The sequence below is a fragment of the Orbicella franksi genome, chromosome 4 (assembly GCF_964199315.1).
Source record: "Orbicella franksi chromosome 4, jaOrbFran1.1, whole genome shotgun sequence".
NCBI classification, from domain to species: domain Eukaryota; kingdom Metazoa; phylum Cnidaria; class Anthozoa; order Scleractinia; family Merulinidae; genus Orbicella; species Orbicella franksi.
The window spans coordinates 31,650,890-31,673,306 of record NC_138148.1 but is presented as its reverse complement, the minus strand read 5'-3'; the positions used below and the strand labels follow the sequence as shown (position 1 = coordinate 31,673,306).

Here is a 22,417-nt window from a genome sequence, read left to right as displayed (position 1 = left end):
GACTGTTCTTAGTGAACTCTTTGTGACTGGACACAAGTGAGTCGGTGGTAGAAATCACGCCTTTGAAGCATTACTGTTTAACAGTTGATTATTAAGCTCAGAGATTGATCCTTTAGGAAAGAGCTCTGTCGCGCTAGTTTGATGCAGAAAATGGCTGTAATTATTCTTTTCGTTGCTGGATGGGAACAGAACTGTAACCTTTGCTATTAAAACTCAGTTTGGATATCTTAAGTTAGCTTACCTTTGCTTTCTGAAGTTGTGGAAAGCCCTGTCTGTTGGAAAATTCTGTTTGTTGTCTCTCTCGACACTGAACGGCACCCCACCCAAAGGTGACTTGATAAAATTCCCCTGCGAAACCTTAAAAAGAGGCTCACGTAGTGATTAAACTGTACAAACTACAAGTTAGTTGTCATTAAGATTAGATAAAAACAAGTTATTTTATTTTTATAAAGTACGATTCAATAAATTGCCAACCTTAGTGACTGAGTAGGTTTTGTACTGCTGTAGAAATGTCTCTTTAAGACTGGGTGAGAAATCTGCAATCTAAGGTTAGAAATTTAATCAAGAAGTTTATAGCCTGAAAGGATGAATGAGAAAGGAACTTTTGAGCAGCAAGCAAGAACCTTTAATTCTGCCTCAAATTGGTTTATAATAATAAGCATCTACACTGGTGTTGAATTTCTTGGGTTGCTCAGATATCTTGAGTTTTTCTTGATGGTAACACATCACGAAATGGTCACAAAAGATTGTTAGGAACCATCTTAGTCCACATGATTGTAGGAGGTCTGGTAGCTTAATTAATGGCTAACTCATAGCACTCTGCCTGCGTTTGAGCCCTAGTCAGGGTGATTGTATTGAGTTTCTGGGCAAGGCATTTTTCTCTTGCAGTGCCCTCTCCTGGAGTACATGTATAAATGAGAAATAACAAATATGTGGCATAATCTAACTGAATGCTAGGGGTTTACCTGAAAATAATGATCTTACTAGCAATATGCATACTGTAAGAACTGTAACTGGCCTGAGAAAAACCATTTACTTGGGACATAAGGCTTGCAAATTAAAATGAAACCAAAAAATGTGTGTGGACACAATGTGTTAGTGGCCAATCAACAATACAAAAATAACCTGTGAGTAAACAGATGTTGTTTGGCACTTCACTCCACTCATCATAACAAAAAAAAGACACAGACATACACATACATGTCTACCGAATAATGACTGCAAACGTCTCGTACTCCAGGCTAGACTTCCAAAAAGTTATATTACTTCTTGCTTAGGAAGACATAAGAATCAAACATAATTGCACATACCCTTGAATTATCAGCCAATAAACGAAGAGTTTCCTTATCTAGCAGAACTATCAACCTGGAAAATGAAATCAAAACAAAGGTGATTAAAAACTTGCACAGCCAAAATGATCTCAAGTTAAAAGCGATAATATTAAAATAATTAAAAGCAAGGACATTGTGATTCTTTTACATGCCAAAAGCTTTATAAATAACCATGACTCCACACCTTTGAATCTCTTGAAGAACTGCCACAGCAAAGTAAGCACAATTATGAATGGAGTCCAGAACACTTTGGTTGTCTTTTTCACCTGGTAAACAAGAGATGAATGGTTAAATTATGCACAATGACGTTAAACTTCAAGTAAATGATAGGGATCCCTAAGAAGGGTGGTAGGAGGAGGAGCAAGGGGGGGATGGAAAAACAAACGTGACATGATGACATTTTCTAAAATTATAGATCAATAGAATCTGATCCCATTCCTCACTTACAAAAAAATATATTATCAGAGCATGGCTTCTTGACCTCTCCCTCCCCCCTCCCCCCCCCCCAAAAAAAAATTCATTATTTACTCAATCAAAATTCTTACATCTTTTCTTTCCTTGTCATGTGCACTTTTTAAAAGTTTTACTTTTTCTCTCTTTGCAAATTTTTCTGTCTTTGTCAAATCACGGGTATATTAACAGTATTGTTTGAACGAGAGGTTCCCTTTATAATTTTCCTTTGCATATGGGGCTTCCTGTCCTAATTCTAAATGTACAGTCATATTAAAATTATTGTCAGTATAAATAAATTGTCTTATTACCATTCTCGCCATCTTGCTGTTGTTCTGAAACAATGCCCCTCACAGTCAACAGCTGTATCACAAAATACAGTTCTGCTGTCACATTTGGAACTAAGTTTGCTGTGACATAAATAATAAAAATTAAAATAACATGTTACAAGTCTTGCCAATGATTAACTCAATCTGCAAAAATAGGTATGTGAAAAGATTGACTCACCTAATATACACCTAGAATACACTTTAGCAAGAGCGTCAAGTTTGTCATGGAGAACAACTTTCTCTTTATCCACTTGTATAAAATGAACCTTTTCATTATGAGTTTGTTCTTTAAACTGTTGAGGACTTGTAGCACCTGTGGCCCCATTGTCTGAGGAATTATCCACACTGGGGTTCTTGCAAGGTGATGGTGTTGACAGCAAACTATCATTTAGCTTTGAATGGCTGTTCTGCCAGGGATCAGATGTTGTTGGCTGTTTTGGCGGACTTACGATGAAATCGCCCAAAACATGAAGCGGGGGAGACCTAATGCTAGACTGGGGACTAGGACTAGTTCTATTTCCCCAAGGGGAATCCCCTTTGTTTTTCTTTCTAGATTTCATTAGTTTTAACATGTTTCTTTCTTCTTGCAATGAGGCTGGACTTCCATGGCTCTCTAGGACTGTGTGCAGGGATGTAAATGGTGAAGAGGAGAATGTTGGTGACACTTTTCCTTTCTTTCCGTCAGTTTTGACCTGTGTTGGCGTGATTCGCCTTGAAGGAGTTACTTTTTTGCTGTTGACAAAGAAATGGCTCGAATCAGACAGATCAGATATAAAATATAATAATAGTATGGTATCTTTCAGCCTGCTATTACAATAATACTCGAACCACATACTAAGTCATATTCCAAAGTCAAGTATTTACACAAAACCTTTTGATATCTTGCATTATAAAATAACTGAGGTACTATGCACGCTCTCATTGGTTGATAGGTGTGTTTAGATGAGAGTATGAAAAAACTGTTCTGGCATTTTAGATTCACGCATTTTTTTGAGAAGTGTTTTATAAACGCAATAGTCAGAGTACTTTTTCCATGTTCACACTGTCTCATCTTAACACCTAGGGTTGGGGAGGATTCTCGAAAGCTATGAAAACCTTCAACTGCATCTCAGGTCTGCATAACTGTCTTGAATTCTCCAAACCTCCAACATATTTAGATGAGGCTATGTAACCAAGGAAAAAGTGCTCTATTGCTTAATTACAACATCCATGTATTGTGTAGTTAATATATAGGTTAAGACTGAGGTCTCTAATATCAGCCAGAGCCAATTTCAGCTAGGCCATCCAAAATGAGACTAAATATTTCATTCAGCCTGCATGCAATAAAATTAGGTTCAAGGGTACATGTAGATCAAAGTCATCAAAATTATTATATAAACTGGGTCTAACCCTTTTTATCTGATTCCCATGCTCCACTAACCCATACCCTCAGGGGAAAGAAACAGAACCCTGCCAGGAGTCCATCACTAAGAGTGTGGAACTCCCATACTATGCCCATGTCACAGCATTTTCACAGACTGGTCTATTATTAGACTTCTTTTCCCACAAAATAGGTCAGTTCCGGTCTACATGAGCGCACATCAGTAAGGAAAAAAATTTGTTTTTCTGTTCCTGCAGGGGTCTGAACTCGCAATAAATTCAAACTAAAAATAGATCGGTCCGTGAATTTGAGGAATATGAGGTAGTTGCACGCTCCTAGTGATGGACTCCTGCCCCTGCTTGTGAGCATGTGCAGATTTACCTGGCAGATCCCATGGGAGGGAAGTCATCTGGATCATCAATATTTAATTCAGGCTGTGTAACCTGTGGTGCCTGTCTATCTCTATCATTTCCGTGAGCTTTGGGAGACTTTCTCCAGAAGTGCGGTGATGAAGAAGGAGAGGAATGATACTCAAGTAGCTTGTCTCTGCGACTTGCTGATAGTGGAGTAACAGGCGATGGTGAAGGAGTCTTTTGCGAAGGAAATAAATTTCCTCGTGAGTTCTTTGTTGCATGTTGTGTTTGTTCTGATGCCGAGTTAGCTCGTCTGGCTTGTGAAACTGAGGCTTTCTTGGGAGTAATTGCTGCACTTTGCCGTGGTGTTAAGTGATGGGATGTCTTCTCTCTGAGGTAGTTCAGAAGGAAGGGCACCAGTTCTGCAATATTATACTGCTCAAGCTTTTCCTTTTCACCTTTAACATCCTAAAAATGGGAAAACATTTTATGAAAAAAGAAAATCGCTACTAAACATTCGTTTGAAGGAATTAACTTTGAGATCTACGATACTAAAAGACAAATTAATTCCCCAGGGGGAGGGAACTCTCATATAAAAAAGATGGGGGTGTTCGTTGTACCTTTTAGGGGTTTAAAAAGCGGTTTTGGTAACTTTTAGGGTGTTCAAGCTCAAAAGGTCCACAGCAGGAGCTTTCATGGTACCTTTTAGGGTATTGAACAGAAAAAAAATGCCAGTTTTCATGTGATGTCATCACCTTCCAAAATAAAAAATTACCAATCCCTCCAAAGTTTTAGTTTTATCAGATGTCAGACCCTCTAATAACTTGATGTTGACAAGTTTCCTCATTTTTTAATAGAGGCCGTTTGGATTTCCAATTTAACATGTTGCATGACATTAAAATGGCGGCCCGATAAGGCTCCCAAGTAGGTCAAAAGCTGAGTTATTACTCAAGTTTTTGCTAACTGAACAGTTCTTGTATTACAAGAAGTGTTAATTTCAATGTGTGAGAGCTCTAGAGTAATAAATTTTCATTTCAATGGCAAAACTCAATGACAGATGTTTCTGTTACTTTATGGCGGCCGTGTTGGTGCACCTACGGAGGGCACCAACATGGTGTCTCCATACACAGCTCTATAAATTTGGGTGAAACACCTTTCCAAATAACATGTGAAATAATAACTGCAGAGACCTCAATCTTGGCGAGGTTGTTTATATAACAATCATCTATCATATCCCAACTTCTAGACTTAATTTATTAAATGCTTAAGGTTTTAATTTTTGATGGTGTGACTGTGAAAACCAGCCATATGACAGGAGATATCTGACAATCCACTGATTTTAAATTTTGTCTCATTTACACTGGGAATTCACAGTTGTCAATAGAAGAGTGTACATTCAGTTAATGTGTTGTTTTAGAATATTGGTACCTCTTAGCGGTGAAACATTTTAAGCCACACCCACAATGCAGAGCCATCTCCAGGGTTCTTTTCAAAATTGCTGTCCTTTTTAATATGGGAGTTCCCCCTAGGATTAATTCCTTCTTCTACTATATAACAACAAATTATAAATAAAATTACATAGCTGGATTTTTCCCTCATCATTGCACGCTCTCATTGACTACTGTATGGTCACATGACATCTAAAAAAAACTGTTTTTGTTGATTGTAATATTTCCCATTTCCATACCTTTGGTGTCATTATTTTAATTTTATTTTATTCGGAGAAAATGAATACGTTCTCTGGAACTAGACAAACTTTTTCAAGCAAATGTGACTCGACAAGTGCAAGTTGCGTCGAATAATATTGGAACACTGAGCGCAACATTGTTGCAGAGTTCCCGTTTCAAGAACACATCCGGTTGAATGCAAACCCGGCTAGTTCAGATTTGAGCAGTTCCATATAATGTCAATAGTAAGTACTGTATTCTCTTGCAGTTATCTTAACAGTAGGTTACCTGGTTCCTGTGAGTTTGACGGGGATCGGTTAAGTCTTCCGATGTTATTTCCCCGTCTAAAAACTTGGCCAATATGGAGGCCATGTTGTCTCCTCCATTTCAAATCAACCGCGCATAGTTGTCGTGCGCAAGATCCGGGAATGGTCAGCGTGAAGTTTGGCGCGAAAATTTAACCAATCAGATGGCTGAATCTCTGTCTTCAGAGTATAAATTCGTTTTCACTGGGAATTCCTTCGAGTTCTTAGGCTTAAATCACGGTCAAAGATGCCTAAAAGACAGTTTCCTTTCGATCGATCCTCCCCACTACAGCTTAAGACCTACGTGAATGCTTTTCACTTCGAAAAGGCGAACAATATGGACAGTATTTATGGTAGGTACTGGCGTTGTCGTGTTTTGAATAAGGATGTTAGCTGCGCTATATTCGACTGAAAGTGATTCCTTTCCTTGCAGCAAGAACACGAGAATTGATGAACGAAGGCTCGCTTCGGCTCAAGAAAACCCAGGCGGTCCAGAAAAGTCCCTTGCAAGTGGAAGAAACGTTTAAATGTCAAAGCTGTCTTCACTCCAAGTGTGGGTTGCGCGTAATTTGTGCCTTTTGTGAACGAAGCACGTGTGAGGATTGCGGTCGACAGTGTGTGCATTGTGCAGGGATATTTTGTAGTTTGTGCTCCACTGTCAAGTAAGTAGTGGTCGGCTTTTGGTTTTGAGTGAGCCTTGTATCTCTAACTCGGAATATTGTAGCTGTCATTCAATATTATTTCGAGACACAAAAATCACAGAAGTGCAATTGTTAACCACCATCAGATGCTTGGTCTGAAGATGGCTAGTTTTTCTAAAGTAACCTGACTTACTTTTCTGGCGCTATTTTTGCGGGCCTGGTAGAGGGAACGAAGGAGTTAAGGAGCAGTTCATCTGCATTCTTTTAAACCTTATTTTTATTCGTTCTTTTAATTTTAATCTACACCTCTTCAAGAATTTGTTCGTAGTGTTTAGGGTAGACTGCAAAACAGTCGTATTTTTTGCCAACCCGAGCGACGGTCAATATTCGAACGAAAGGTCTGGAGCGAGTGTAAAAACGGCGAGGGAGAGTGGGGAGAGACGCTAAAAGATGCGGCTGGTCACCATAAGTTAAGTTTGTTCAAAATTACCCGTTCTTCCAGCAACAGGAAATTCCCATTGGTTTAATTCTGACGCAACCTGTCATAAAATGTCACTCACACCTCATCAAAAAGATATAGACACCGTATCAGTTTCACGGTTAAGACAGTAATTCTCGCGGGAAAACGGACGACGTTGACTTGGATGTGCTTGTGAGTGATTTAGCAGCGGTCCACTCATAAAAATTATCATTTTACTCTCAGTATGAATGGCTAGCTCACTAAATACATTGGCAATATTCCTTGAAATTTGTAACTGAAGACGGCCAGGTCGGGTTTCAATAGCCATTCGCATGCATGAATGACCCCGAAAGCAAGCAAATTTACCCGCAAACAAATTATTTCTGCACGTATTTTTCTTGTGGCCACGGACTGACCAAGACTTAAACGTTATAATTAAACTTTTTAATTTTGTAAGGTAAGAAGTCATAAGTTATATAGGATTAAGTATTGTTCAGTCTGTAGCCCCAAGAAAAACAGGAAAAATACATGCAGAAATAATTTGTTTGCGTGTAGATTTGCTTGCTCTCGGGGTCATTCATGCATGCGAATGGCTGTTGAAAACCCTGACAAGCCAAGAAATAATGTCAATGTATTTAGCGAGCTAGCTGTACATACCGAAATTAAAATGATAATTTTTACGAGTGGACCACTGCAAGGTTTCACTTTTACAGGTAAATTCTGCACACAGTCAGCAACGAGACGTCCACCAAACCTTAAGTTTTGTCTAGATGCTTTTGCGCTGAAGGTCACGTGTGATTGATAGCCGCTGGAAGATGTGGGTGGAGCTGTCAAGCAATTTTTGTCACCTCAGTGACATTATACGACCCTCGCTCAGAATGAATTCATTGTATGAAAAGCTGACAGTCATTTTCTCGCCTCACACGCCCCATGGGCGTGTGAGGCTTGCACACTTCACATGCAAGGATTGTGCTTACGGCGCTTTGCAACTTCCGAAAACGTCTGAAAACGACTGTTTTGCAGTCTAGGTTTAGAGCAATTGTTTGTGTTCTTAGTCACTTGTAAATAGACTGCGAGTGGTCCGTCTTTCACTTAGGGACTACTGCCTAAGCCCAAGAGTTTGCCCTTTCACAGCTGAGTGATTTTTCGGTGTAGGATTTCTCATCTTGAAGTCCTCTTTTTATTGCCTGTTGTCAATAACCTCGGGAGATATCCTGAATAAAATTGGCGTGCTCTACTCTTCAAGTAGCCAGGCAAAAACATATGCTGTGAGAAGTATATCTTCGTTCAGTGACTGCGAATGAGGCATCTTGTAACGATTTTCCCTGCGTCTGTAGGTGTAAATCTAAGTTATTGCGAAAATTTCAAATGCAGAGTTTCAACCGAGAATTTACATTATGTCTTTGACAAAGGAGATCATCCAACTGCGGTGAAATGTTTGCCGATAGCAGCAGAAAGTTTCAGGTGAATGTCCGGTTTCAAGGGAAAGTCCGGTCCAATCTTTCAAATGGACAGCAGAAAGGCCAAGCTCAGTGAATTTAAATTCGATGACTTGGACGATGCTGTTGAGCGGCGAAATCACTAACACGCTCACAGTCAGGTTGGGGGCAGAAAGCTTTGCCAAACAAACCACTGGATAAATTTAAATCTTTCCAAAGCCTGTTGGCAGATTCGCAAGAATATCACAGCTTATGAAGCGCGATCCCAATGCTTTGATTTGCTTTGGTACTGTTTTGATTTTCTCCGGTTCCAAAACATTCCTGCAAGACCTCACATGTATCTCAAATGTTGACAACACGTTGTCAATGCTCCTAACATAAGCCAATCATATTTTTGTGTTGTGAGAGCAACGCATAATTCAAACTCTTGGGCTTAGGCGGTAGTCCTTCCTTCCGCGCACTCCTCACCCCCAGGATCTCGCGCGGAAATTTTTTTATCGTGGTTTTCTTTTGCGTCACGCACGGCGGACTAAGCGAAAGAGGGACTACTCATAGTCTACTTGTAAATGGTACATGTTGTCTTCCTGCGACAAGTCCTTTTAGAAAGTAAAGTAAGCTTTTAGCTTTTATGGTAGCCTTTCCAGCACTAAGCTGGGATCATCAGAGGCCCTGACTGCTTGCTTGAAGATGAAAAAATGTTGATTATACTATGTACATCTCTTTTGACATGATGCTGGGTGTTTAAGTGTTATCCATTATACCTCATTTCCTACATAAAGTGCTACCTTCTAGATTCCCTCCACAAATCAGCAGGGTGTAAAGAAAACCAAGTTTTGTGTGGCCCTTCCTACAAAACTGTGACTATGATGTACTAGCCAGAAAGTCATTCTCACTAACCTTCAAAAATGTCATCTACATAACTTCTGTGCATTTGAAATGCCTCAAAAAATTTCCCAAGAAACTTCACTGAGAAGGACAGAGTCCACTAGCACTGTGATATCGGACACAACTGTCTTTGTGCACTGATTGGTACCCTCTAAGATTAAATTAACAGCCAACCCACCCCTTGAAAAGCAGTCAGAATTTTTTACAATTTATAGGGTAAGAGAATGGGGCTTACTATACATCTTTGTGACAAAATAAATGGCATAAAAGTGATGCTGGCATTGACATTACTGGAAGCTGACAGAGCTGGCAAAACCAGCAGGACGAAACATTAAATCCAGTCCCTGGACTGGGAAAATTGGGTAATAGGAAAAAAAATCAATCTCCCTTCTCTTCCCTCTCTGAAGGTTTAGAATAAGCTAATTTTGATAATTATATCAAAATTCTAACTTGGGGGAATAAAACAAAATAAATTAATTATGAAATAAAACAACAGAAATTAATTATTTATCCCTCAACTTTGATGTGATTTCTTTTGTTTTATTCACCCAAGCCTCAGAGCCGAGTTACAGTTTTATTGAATCAAAAATGGCTTAGTACAGAGCAGTGTTTCTGCTCTTGTTCTGGGATTGGTCTTGTTATACACATTATTACGGTCGAACTTCTATTAAACAGTCACCCCTTATTTAAGTGGCCATTTATCAAAGTCCTGAAATTATTGTCAGTAAACTACTGCAAATAAGCGGCTGCGGCCACCTTTTGCTCGTGCCAATTAGGGTTTCTCTATTTGTCTTTACCCCTATTAAACGGCCACCCAAAATTTAACCCATGTAATTTGTTTTGGAAAAAGCAATGGCTGGTGAGTCCGAAATAAAACATTCAAACACATGTTTATCATGATTGTCTTGAAGTGACTCCATGTTCACCTGGAAATTAACTTGATGGTGAAAATATTGAAGGTAAACAAACCCCAATCAAGCAGCCACCTCCCATTTCCCCAAGTGTGGCTGCTTAATAGGGGTTTGACCCTACAATGGAATGCATTTAAGACCTCCAGTGAGTTTTTCTAACAAAGTACTGTTTGAATTCTTGCTTTAGCTATGATGCAAAATATGAAAGATGTTATTGCCTTGGATGTTCACCACAGTAGGACTTGCATGATTCAGGATATGATTGATCTCCATGGGACTGCTGTATAATTTGAATTTTCCTGTACTCAAAGGATTGCCTTATTGTATATTTACACATTGTACATTATGTAATTATTAAAAGCCTTGTTGTTCCATTGTGTCTAGTTTAGAGTCTGATTTCTTAGCATCACGCTCATAAATTAACTTTTACCAGACTATGCAACATTAGATGACCCGAATGTTTTCATTGTAAAGTTTAAAATATATTATTTACAACATCTGAAAGGAATAGAGTTTAATGTGTTTTCTACATTGAGAGTAATTTTGTGATGTACACACTTTTTATTCGGGCTTTCCGAAGGAAACGCCCGAGGTTTAAATTCGGCTCCATTTTTATTTTTATTTTTATTTTTAGTTTTGTTTGCGTTCAGTCACAAAACGCAGTTCAACTACAGCGCATGCGTGAAGTGTACGCGCATGCGTAGAATGAATCCTAGAGAGCATGGTTTAAAGCAACGGCCGCTTTCGTGGAAAATTCCTCGCTTGATGAAAGCGAAAGGAATTCGATGGCTATTACGCTCAATGTACATACAAAGTCACACACCGTTCGCGGTAGACCCACACTAAAACTTGTGGAGCGTTTTGGGAACAGGTCGGTCCGCGAACTTTACGAGAGATCAATTTACGAACGATCCTTTACGAGTGAACCTTCTATCGAGAAATATCAAGCGAAACCAGCTATATCAAACGAGCTATCTCATATTATGTTTACATATAAACACAACCGTGTATTTAGACGTGATCGAGAACCCAGTAGAATACCAGAAGCTACTCTGAAACGTCTTAGAAGAAAGGGCAGGAGACCGAAGGAATTTGTTGGCTACGTCGTTATGTGAAGGTTAGAAGAGTTACAAAGAATGTTTGTAAGCTTCATACGAAGAGGGTAAGATTAAATAAAGTTGCACAACATGAGAAGAAGTATTTGTTGAATTGTTCTGTAAGGGTATATCAAAGGATAATAAAATTGAAGTATAGAGCAAGTCGGTATTTATCAATGTTTTCTTTTAATAGACCCATGTGTTTTTATAAGAGTCAGACACCCGTATCAAACTGTTGTAACTTTCAACTGAGTTCAGATATAGAGGAAAACCCTGGTCCTACTCCAATGTACATTGACCCCAGCAAAACAATAACGGCACCATATAGCCAAGCTAATGAGTTGGTATTTGGACAAAGTTCAGGACAACAATGTGTTGCAATGAGTTTATGCTCTTTGATTTACAATAACAAACAAGGAATCAATTCTGCTAATGATCTGGTGTCAATAATGAATATTGGAAATCAGTTGTATTCAAGTTTGTCACAATTAACCAGAAAATCATTTTTAATGCAGACCGAATTACCCACACTTTTAAATGTGTTCGAGACTGACTATGAACTTCAACACAGTGAAACCTACACTGGTGCTATTCATCAAGAAGCTACAATAGAAGGATATCAGTACTGTACCTCTTTAGACAGAGCCTTTCAATCACTTATATCCGAAAATGTCAACAGTTTTGTCTTGACAATAGACTGTACTGCAGTGGCTATCTCATGTAATGGCAATATGGGCTTGAAAATATTTGTTTCTCATGCAAGGGATATTTATGGTAGAAGCCATCCTCAAGGTACATGTGTGCTGCTTGAAGTATCATCACTGAATAGCTTAGTACGTTATTTTCAGAGTATACATAACAATGATATCTTTGAGTTGAAAGGGGTTAAAATTGATAAAGTTCAAAATAGTACCCTTTTTGAGAGTCATGCCTGTGAAACCAGAAAGTTCAATGTGAGTTGTGCTTAGTTTATCGGCTACCATTGAAGTTTTAAATGACAAGCAAGATTCACTGACATTAAAACTGAATGATGAACTTCTTAAAGAACTGATAACCGAAGATGTTCTTCAGTTTGACGAGAATGCTCCAGCCGAGAAATTAATCACCATAGACAACTTTGTGGTCGAATATGATGACAATTTCACCATACTATCTGTCATCCTACAAAAGAACAAGATCGAATGAAGAGACAAATCACCGCCAACATGAACATTTCCCTTGGCAACAATGATAATATATACCAGTATAGGTGTACTTTTGTTTTACGTGGGTTACATTCTGTAACTGCGAAAATTTTAATCAAAATATAAACAAGAACAGATCATCCAAGAAACTGAACAAAGAACATTGAACCTCCTGTTATAACTTGTGAATTGTTCCTCCGTTAGACTTATTTGTCGTTGTTTCCGGTCAATACACAGGAAAACAACACAGCATTGATACCAAATATTTAGACATTTTCATTGTTTTGTTACAGTTTTGTTATACATAATTCCCAAAATTTATGCTCTGTCAAGAACACTCACTCTAACTATATAATGTTGCAGTGGTTTCAGGGATTTTTCTATTAAAAACAATAATTATGAACTATTGAACAGTACTGTTGCTTTAATCTACTGATTTCTGACAACTCCCCCTGGGTCCACATTTAGCAACAAACTATGACTCAACACCAATAATAGGTAAAAAATTGCCTTCTCCTTGCAATTTAAGGCAAATACATTACCTACTCAGGGTTTGTAAAAGCCTTGAAAGTCCTTGAAGATGCATGAATTTAAAAATAAAAAAATTCAAGGCCTTGAAAGTACTTCAATTTGAGGACTAGGGCTTGATTTTAGCAATGCTTTTCCTTAAGCAATTTTCACGTTGAAAATTACAGTACTTTCATGGAAAAGCTGAGAAATAATATTAAATAATTATAAAATTGCTTATGCAAACCATTCCAAAAGCGTTCCTTCAATTATCTAAAATTTGGCGTTCAAAGTAATTGAAAAGTCCTTGAATTTCAACCTTTGGCATTTGTAGGAACCTACTCCTATATGGTAATGTATTATTTTGAATGTTTTCTAGTACCATAACAACATTCATTACACTCAGCAGACAAAACTAAACACAACTAGAATTATTCATAACAAGCAATAATGAAATTGCGTGACAACAGTGACAATCGCAATATGGCAGTCCCCTAAAGATAACTCCAGATGTGCAATATTGAAAGCCCGAGTTCACGCAGCCATGCGTCTTGTTGTCAATAAATTGAATACCACCTTCATTATTTGAGTCACTCTCTCCTCTATTAGGATTGAAGCACTCCTTCCTCCCTTGCAACCAAGGGAAAAGAGAAAAAAACATTTTTTTTTTTACTAAGACAGTAATTATTGTGTCTAGTTTTTTTGTTTCATCCTGACCACTCTGAGGTAACTGACTGTTTATTGTTTAGCCCTAAAGGGCATACATTTTGTTCTCCTTGATAGTGCTTCTACAAATGGGTCGTAATAGAGGTTTTGCATGGCAGCTGTGTTGCATGTCAGGAACAATGAAAATGTTTTGCTTATTCAGAAAGAACATTTTTTTTCCCATAGGAAAAGATGCCATTGTTCCTGTCATGCTAAACCTTTAATGCTTGACTTTCTCTACATGTAACTTATGATTAGCCATTTATTTAATTGTTATACATACATTGTTTTTTGTCCCAATGAATAGGCGATTTGCATGATGGCGTCATTTGACTACAACTACCAGAATCCTTCACTTTCTCTGTTTCTTATGTTAATTAGGGCAATTGTTATTTAAACCCCACTGGGGATTCAAAATTTAAATGATAAAGAAAAAACGAAAGGAATTCTGGTAGTTGTAGTCAAATGACGACACCATGCAATCTGCTACTCTTAAGAACAACAATGTAGAGTTTGAGACTTCAAACTTCATATCAGCCTGGGGTTAGTTTCTATCCCTAGGTTAGTAATCCCAGCTCTGTTTCACTTATTATTGTCATTATTAAACAAGCAAGTAGTATTTTTAAAGACTATTTGCAGGGCATAAATGACCGATATTGCATATAAGTCAACAAAGCACATGAATAATTTGATATACCAAGTGCAGTGGAGCCGGTACTGCCAAAAGAACGTCATCAAATCTCTCTCTCGGTTTGAGGATAATGCCCAGAGTAACTTTTTATTCTACCCACCTGCCCGCCCTATAGCTTATAAACTACACTGTGACTCTTGTTGTACCACCGAATTTTTTTCCCCACGACTTAATGAAATACGATAATTGTTGCAGTACATAATAGGATACTAAATTTAGAACTGTCAATCATGGCACGTTGTGAACTTGACTAAGACAAGCTCATGACAAAGGCAAAAGTGAGAGGGTATCGTTTAATTTTTTTTCTTCAGTGCAAAGGCTGAAAAAAAAAACATTTTCCAAGAATAAACAAACGCTAAACTGAAGTATTACGGAATGGACCACTGTTATTTCTGGTGTTATTATTTCTTGAGTATGTAGCAAGGCTTGTTGTGTAAACGAGATTCGCCTGGGGCACTGGCTACTAGCGCGTACCCGGAACTTCGCGAAATTTCTAGTGACTTCTAGTTACTTCTGGATGTCTATGTTTCCAGCAGTTTCGAAAGTTCTTGATCAATCTAATTTAGGAGAGTGAAGTAATGCACAGTATAAATACGAGTCACCAGCAATGACCTAGCAGTTTGACTCGAAGTATTGTAATGTAGAGGCAATCACGGTTCACCGGCAAAAGAAGAAATCGCAGACATGGACGAAAGAGAAGTGAAATGCGACAACTGTCAGAGACAAGTTCCTTCCGAAAATTACCAGATGCATGTCGTTCACTGCAAGCGAAATATTCAGCTGTGCTCTTTGTGTGGAGAAACAATGTTGAGAAGCGAAGAAAAGGAGCACTTTAAGGAATTCCACGCAGAAATTAACTGCATTCAATGTGGACAGCAAACTACGAGAAGCGAGGAAGAGAATCACCTAGCAAACGAGTGCGGTAAGAGACCGATTCCATGCCAGTATTGTGGAATAACCTTGCCGAGAGAAAAAATGCCAGAACATCAGGAATTCTGTGGATCAAGGACGGAATGGTGTCGCAATTGCAGTCGATACATTTTGATCAGAGATCTTCGGAATCACGAGAAATCTTGCGATCATGGAGGCGCTAGTCAGAAGTGTGCTCCCTTGCCTTGCGAATTCTGCGGATCTTCAATCCCGCTTGAAAACCTTGATGTTCATCAACGCCAGTGTTTGGAGGAAAGCCAAGACTCTCAAATACCTCTTCTTGTAGAGCGTGAGGATGGCTTTTTCCAAGAGATCGCAGCGACAAGAGGAAGAAGCAGTGACGATCACGAAAGACGTGATCATATTTACTCAAACTCCGTCTCGCATGACAGCACCGAAGTTCCCAGCGAAGCTCAAGTAGAAGGAAACAGTATTGTTGCTCTGCCCTGTGAAATCTGTGGCGAACTGTGCCCTTCAGATAGATTAATGAAACACCAAGAGGAATGCAGCCAAGAAAGCGAAAACACTGTGGACCCCACAGCTTTCGGGAGAGAAGAGAACCTGCACGGCAGCAATCTACCCCACTTCCGGTTTTCAAGCGCTCTGAGAAATTCGCCAAATAGAGACAATCTGGAAGATTCGTTTGATGATTTAACCATTCAGGGATCTCCGTATTATATTCTAGCGAACGTTTTTCGCGACCTCGGGGTGAGAAGATGGCCATTTCAAATGATGAGAAATGTTTGGTCCCACAATTGACTACAAAAACAAACAGTATTGTTTTATTTTGGGATGCAAGTAATAGTTCTTAAATATGTAAATTTAATGCTTAATAATAGACATTTTTGTCTGTAATAAGCAAGCTGTTGGTGAGGACTAATAAATTGTCATTTGAAAATTTAATTTACCTGGGGTCTTTTCCATTGTGCTGGATACCGAAAGTTTCGGAGGAGGGGTGGGGAAGGGGGGCTGCGGCTGGGGTGGGCTGGAGAGATCGAGAGGACGCAGTCGACGAAATTAATTTTTAAAGACGTCGGACATTTGTAGCATCTAAAGGAACAAATAAAAATAATTAAATATACATATACCCCCCAGCCCATAAGAAAATGGTCCAGCTGTCACTGTTTAAGCCAACAACATGGCTCCGACCAAAACAAATTGATACAGTCGCTCCGATGTAGCTGGGTGCAACAATGGCTTTGAGCTTCTATCGTGAGGAAATTATGAAGAAAAAAAATTCCTACATGAGGATACGGGTGTGTTTATTGAAGACTGAAGCTTAGTTAAGACTGTTGTAGATAAAGGTAAAAACTCGTGAATTTCTGACACTTATTTTACAATAACGGCTGATAATCCTTTAGATATCGATTTTGAGTACAAAGTTACAGTGAACCTAAAAAATATGTGAGAAAGCCTATATCAGCACATCCCCGTCGAACTAGCCTCATTTCGTTCCATGGTCAGATCGCTCCAAGTCAGTTCACTCCAACCAAAAGTTAGATCGCTCCACGCAGGCCGAGTTCGCTACCTCCGCTAACCGAGTTTGGCATTTCAGTGGATGAAAGAACGAGGAACAATCTATATGCGAGTTGGTGCGAAATGATTTGTAGTGATCTAGCCATGGATCGCGAGCGAAGTGACCGGATAGCCTTTTGATGTATCAAAAATTTAAAATCTACTTGCTCCTAATTTGATTAATATCTAAAATTGACAATCAAAATAAAATGCGGGCATTTGTAGTTCTAGTTGGCTGTAGCTATTAATACACTGTATGTACAACTACAACAGTTTTGTCTACTCGTGTCTTTTTATATCGACATATGGATAAAATGGATCTTTCGTCCTAAACAATGATCCTGTTCCCAATTTTTGAGTCCACACGCATCTTCTCACTGGCGCTATCTCTTGAAATTCTAAATGACCCAAGGCGGAAAAATAATAATAAAAGAAAATTAGATGTTTTCAAGTTAGATGTGATCAAGCTAATGATGCATGACATAATGATGCATGACTCTAGTGCAAATTATATTCCTTATGTTAAAGAACACAAGGAACATAATTTTCATTAGAAGTGTCATGCTCATTCGGCCTTGACATGCGGCGCGCAGAGGTATTTCCGGTTGACATTTCTCTCTCCTTCCCGAAAACAATTCAACGCAGAGGATGGGTTCGAATCCCGATGAATTTTTTTATTTTTTTGGGCTTAATTTTCAATCACTTATTAAATTGCGATTAAAATTACGATGGTTACACCTTCATTTCACAATTCTAGCTATGCTACAACATTTTGAAAATTTAATAGTTGCGTTACTTCCGAAAACTTTGATTACTTGTTGATCTTACGCTCAGACTATATGCGATGTGTTCTTCGTACAAACTTAGCTAAACTTTTAAAATTAATTAGAAAAAAGGGGGTAGAGTGTATTAGTAGAATTACTTAAACTGAACCAAATAAAATGAGCTTTCTTACTTTCTCAATAACGCTGTTCGTCGTTTTCCTGCGGACGCGGTCGATTTCCAAACCTTGGAGCTCTCTGTTCATCCGTTCTTGGCTGTACAGGTATCATCACAGCCAAATGTACGGGTCTTGACTGCATACTCAACACAACGAGGTAGGTATTGATCACGCAAAATGTAACGATGGACATCACGACAAGCAGGACGAGCGAAGCTACGCTGATAAACTCGACAGTCATTCTTGGCAATTTGTCGTCCTTCTTGATTGCGATCTGATTGATTCTGTGTGAAATCCTGGAATTTCTTTGGTTGTAATTTGGAAAATTCGTTTGAAATCGTCCTGAATTTCAACCCCTTGAGGCACCTACTCGCCGTATTACGGAAACTCGACCGGTCCACGCTATTTATAGGCCTCAGCCGATTTGCGGTTCTGCAGGCTAACCACTTGTATACTTACAGTTACAGTCAATCATCCAGTGAACCAATGAAAACCGCCGAAAATGGTCGTCGGGAATTTCCCTTCGCGGTCACGTGGTGTAGGCGCCAGAATTTGTGACATTTGTTCATGCTTCTTGCTTCGTGTTTGGTGTTAAGTTTTGCGTAATTAGTTTCTTTTGTTTTGTGCCCTTTTTGTATATGTCATGTTCATTTGCATACTCTATAAGTTCGGTTTGCGTGTAATTTATTTCAGTCAGTAGCGTCATTGGGTACTACGAGCGTCTCTGGTTTTCGGTTCGTCTTTGGTTTTTCACATTCGTCTTGTAAGTTTCTTGGTTTATTTCGCAAAGCCGCCTGTTTTACGAATAAAGTCGCACACGCTTTTAACTCGTTTCGGATCTTCCGTTAATAGAAATTTATTTCCCCAATGATCGAAACACGAAGCAAGAAGCATGAACAAATGTCACAAATTCTGGCGCCTACATTCCGGCCCCTTAAATACGAAGGTGTAAACCGTGTATTTACCAACGAACAAAGAGGCCCAGAAGTACTTAAGTAATTAAAACGCAAAGCGGAAGTCACTTAAAGTCTAGACGCCTTAAAATATCAACAAAAATACTGCTATGAAACGTCTTTTCGAGTGTTTCCCTTGAAGGCGAGTCACACGATCTTTAGCAGTCACGCAAAACAACAACAGTCACGGAACGTTCGCTCCAAGCTGTTCAATTGACTCTTGTAGGCACAGCTTCCTGATAGGGCGTTTCCAAGTCAAAGTCTCCAAAGTTGCTCTAAACTTGCTCCAACAAACAAAGTTTGCTGACTGGACGTTCTAGCGTCGACTTCTTTGTTATGACCTTGACACGTCGAACGAAACCGCTGCTATCAGGGTAAACCTCACTGACTCGACCAATGGGCCATAAATTCCTAGGCCACTGCTCATCCACAATAATAACGGTGTCTCCTACTGAGAGATTTCTCCTTGGGCGTAACCACTTTTGGCGCTCCTGCAACAACGGAAGGTACTCTCTTTTCCATCTATACCAGAAGACGTTAGCCAAATATTGAACTTGCAGCCACCTCCGCCTTGAATACAACTGATTTCTTTCGAAGACACCTGGTGGAAGAGAAGCTTCCTGACGTAATAACAATAGATGATTCGGTGTTAAGGACTCCAAATCTTTCGGGTCATCAGAGACTGCAGTTAAAGGTCTGCCATTGATGATGCTCTCGGCTTCACACATTAGAGTTTGAAGGCTCTCATCGTCGAACGTTTGCTCTTTAACTAGGCTTCCTAGGATCTTTCGAGTGGATCTTATCATTCTTTCCCAAGCGCCGCCATGATGCGAGGCCGCCGGTGGATTGAAATACCATTGGATGCCTTTCTGTAAGAGCTCTTCGTGGATCTTGGCTTGGTTCCAGCCTTCAATCATGACTCGTAGCTCCTTTTCAGCCCCTGTGAAATTTGTTCCATTGTCCGAACGTATCTCTTTCACTTGACCTCTTCGGCAAATGAAGCGTCTAAGTGCCAGGATGAAGGAATCTGTGTCCAACGTATATGAAATCTCCAGGTGAACAGCTCTGACAGCCAAACAAGTAAAGATAGCTCCATAGCGTTTAACCATACTTCTCTTTTGACGAACAAGAAAGGGACCAAAATAGTCTATTCCCACACAAGTGAAGGGGGGTTGATCTGGGGTCACTCGAGGGTGTGGCAAATCGGCCATCTTTTGCTCTCCAACAGCGCCCTGACGCCGTCTGCAACCAAAGCAGGATGTAAGTACACTTCGCACGGTAAGATTGGCACGGATGAGCCAAAATCTTTCTCTCAAGAGGGACAGAACATATTCTCTGCCAGAGTGACCACTCTTCTGGTGAAAGTGCTGGATCAGAAGCCGGGCAAGAGGAGAATCTTTGGCAATAATTATCTGGTGCTTCGAGTCATCATGCAGAGGTGCTCTGCTTAGACGTCCACCGACACGAAGAAGACCGTTCACCAAAATCGGGTCCAATTTTGCAAGGACGCTTGACTTCTTCACACAGTTCCCTTTCTCGATGGCTCTTCTCTCTTCTGCGAAGGCACGACTCTGATCAAACATGATTACTTCTCTCTCTGCATCATTTATCTCTGAACAGGTCAAAGGTTCCAAACTGGCTATCTGGGAGCTTCTGTCAAAGGTGTCTTCCGTAGACTTTCGTTTCCTGGTAATAAATCTCTTTTGGCACCGAAGACAAAGCGCGATGAACTTTAATAACTTGAGCCAGGATGAGAACCGCTGGACCATAGAAATGACATTGGACTGAATCTCACTCGGACGCGCACCGACAACAAAGGATTTTGACTCTCGTTTCACCTCCGGGTCATCACCAGACAGCTCTGTACTGTGTTTTGGTAGGTTAACCCATTCGGAAGGAGGCTTTAAAAGGAAATCCGGCCCCTTTATCCAACGGTCATTTCGGATGAATGCATCTGCAGAAGTTCCTCGTGAGGCATCGTCGGCTGGATTGGACTTGGATTCTATGTATCTCCATTGTGAAGGACTCGAGTCTCCTCTAATGATAGCAACCCGGTTAGCGACGTAAGTGTGGAAGCGTTTGGACTCATTCGCAATGTACCGCAGGACAGTCATGCTGTCAGTCCAGAAGGTGATTTTATCTATTGGAATTTCCAGCTCATTCTTCAACAACTTGTTTAAACGAACTGACACAGTCGCGGCTGCTAATTCCAATCTTGGAATACTCATCTGCTTCAAAGGGGCGAGGCGGGATTTACCAACCAGAAAGGAGCAATGAGCCTGACCATCTGAACTGACTTCCCTAAGATATGAGACAGCTCCATAAGCGCACTGGGAAGCATCGCAGAAGTGATGAATTTCAGTGGTTACTACTTCTCCTAGATCGGCACCCTTAACACATCTGTGGACTGAGAGCTGAGAAAGCTTCGGCAGATCAGCAAGCCACGTCTGCCAACGAGATAAGTGAAAACACGGAATCTCATCATCCCAACCGAGGCCTTTTCTGCATAAGTCCTGAAGGAGAAGCTTTGCTGGGAGAACGAAAGGTGCAGCCATGCCGAGCGGATCGTAGACTGAGCTAACGACCGAGAGAATCCCACGTCTGGTACAAGGTTTCTCCTTGATGTTCACTTTAAAACCGAACGCATCCGTCTCGAAAAACCATGACACGCCCAAAGCTCTCTCTGTGGGAAGCGTATCGCATTCAAGATTAAGCTCCTTCACGTCCTTGGCTCTTTCTTCCGGTGGAATGGACTCTAAGACTTGTCGATCATTGCTTGCCCATTTGGTCAAATTGAATCCGCCAATCAGCATAAGTTTACGTAGATCAGCCACATGCTTGACTGCTGCAGAACTCGACGATAAGGACTTCAGGCAATCGTCAACATAGAAATTCCTTAGGATCGTAAAAGACGAATCGGGTTTGTATTTATGGTCTATCATGATGTCTTCCGACGCTGCGGATGTTAATTTGTCCGATTCTGCAGGGAAGAGCGGTCAACCTGTTCAACGCACAAGTACACGTGTTCGTAAACCTAACTCTTCTTTGGATCACGAAGGAGTGTCACTTGAACGAATTCGAGAACTAAGAAAGAAGAGAGGAGGAGTGTTATCTTCTTTATCTGCTAAACGGAGAGAGATTGACAACCTTCTAACCGATGAAAGCAATTTGGAAGCAGTGAAAATAAAGCTGCCGGAAATTACGTCGTTGTTTCGCAAGTTTGCTGAAGCCCAGCACGCGTATCATGCGGCTTTGACTGACGAAGGTCAAAGGCAAGAATCAGAAGTCTATTTCGCTGAAATCGAAAGCAGTTTGGATTTCTTCTGTCGAACGGTAAACGATTGGTTACGGGTTACGGAAACGAATCTTCAGAATAAAGTCGCACACGCTTTTAACTCGTTTCGGATCTTCCGTTACATAGAAATTTATTTCCCCAATGATCGAAACACGTGTACTTGTGCGTTGAACAGGTTGACCGCTCTTCCCTGCAGAATCGGACAAATTAACATCCGCAGCGTCGGAAGACATCATGATAGACCATAAATACAAACCCGATTCGTCTTTTACGAATAAAAAAGGGACCAAAATAGTCTATTCCCACACAAGTGAAGGGGGGTTGATCTGGGGTCACTCGAGGGCGTGGCAAATCGGCCATCGTTTGCTCTCCAACAGCGCCCTGACGCCGTCTGCAACCAAAGCAGGATGTAAGTACACTTCGCACGGTAAGATTGGCACGGATGAGCCAAAATCTTTCTCTCAAGAGG

General features: G+C 40.1%; 4 protein-coding genes across 6 annotated transcripts in view; 3 read left to right on the top strand and 1 right to left on the bottom strand.

Annotated features, from left to right (window-relative positions):
* Positions 1-5,911, bottom strand: part of LOC145483984 (codanin-1-like) — an 84,232-nt gene extending 78,321 nt beyond the window's left edge. For all 3 annotated transcript variants that reach the window (XM_081462574.1, XM_081462576.1, XM_081462575.1), the window contains exons 1-8: positions 5,779-5,911; positions 3,852-4,291; positions 2,289-2,842; positions 2,093-2,191; positions 1,516-1,597; positions 1,311-1,365; positions 475-543; positions 242-357 (exon numbers count right to left, since the gene is read on the bottom strand). In XM_081462574.1, the coding sequence (XP_081318700.1) occupies positions 242-357; positions 475-543; positions 1,311-1,365; positions 1,516-1,597; positions 2,093-2,191; positions 2,289-2,842; positions 3,852-4,291; positions 5,779-5,862 (1,499 nt within the window). In that variant the 5' untranslated portion in view covers positions 5,863-5,911. The remainder of the gene's footprint in view (positions 1-241; positions 358-474; positions 544-1,310; positions 1,366-1,515; positions 1,598-2,092; positions 2,192-2,288; positions 2,843-3,851; positions 4,292-5,778) is intronic.
* LOC145483989 (uncharacterized) overlaps positions 1-22,417 on the top strand; it is a 301,335-nt gene that overhangs the window by 89,093 nt on the left and 189,825 nt on the right. The gene's annotated exons all lie outside the window — the stretch shown is intronic.
* On the top strand, positions 6,002-10,510 carry LOC145483992 (uncharacterized). The gene is made up of 3 exons (XM_081462586.1): positions 6,002-6,148; positions 6,229-6,457; positions 10,319-10,510. The coding sequence occupies exons 1-3, from the start codon at positions 6,043-6,045 to the stop codon at positions 10,368-10,370; spliced, it is 387 nt and encodes a 128-aa protein (XP_081318712.1). The 5' UTR covers positions 6,002-6,042; the 3' UTR covers positions 10,371-10,510.
* LOC145483986 (uncharacterized) lies at positions 13,308-17,195 on the top strand. The gene has a single exon (XM_081462578.1). It carries the CDS (start codon positions 15,000-15,002, stop codon positions 16,002-16,004), a length of 1,005 nt encoding a protein of 334 aa, XP_081318704.1. The 5' UTR covers positions 13,308-14,999; the 3' UTR covers positions 16,005-17,195.

What these genes read in the sequence shown, in the direction of transcription:
- LOC145483992 (XM_081462586.1), top strand. Translation starts at nt 6,043, where the DNA reads ATGCCTAAAAGACAGTTTCCTTTCGATCGATCCTCCCCACTACAGCTT. An exon ending in CAATATGGACAGTATTTATG is followed by an intron (nt 6,149 to 6,228) that starts GTAGGTACTGGC and finishes CTTTCCTTGCAG; the next exon opens with CAAGAACACGAGAATTGATG. An exon ending in AGTTTGTGCTCCACTGTCAA is followed by an intron (nt 6,458 to 10,318) that starts GTAAGTAGTGGT and finishes TTCTTGCTTTAG; the next exon opens with CTATGATGCAAAATATGAAA.
- LOC145483986 (XM_081462578.1), top strand. Translation starts at nt 15,000, where the DNA reads ATGGACGAAAGAGAAGTGAAATGCGACAACTGTCAGAGACAAGTTCCT.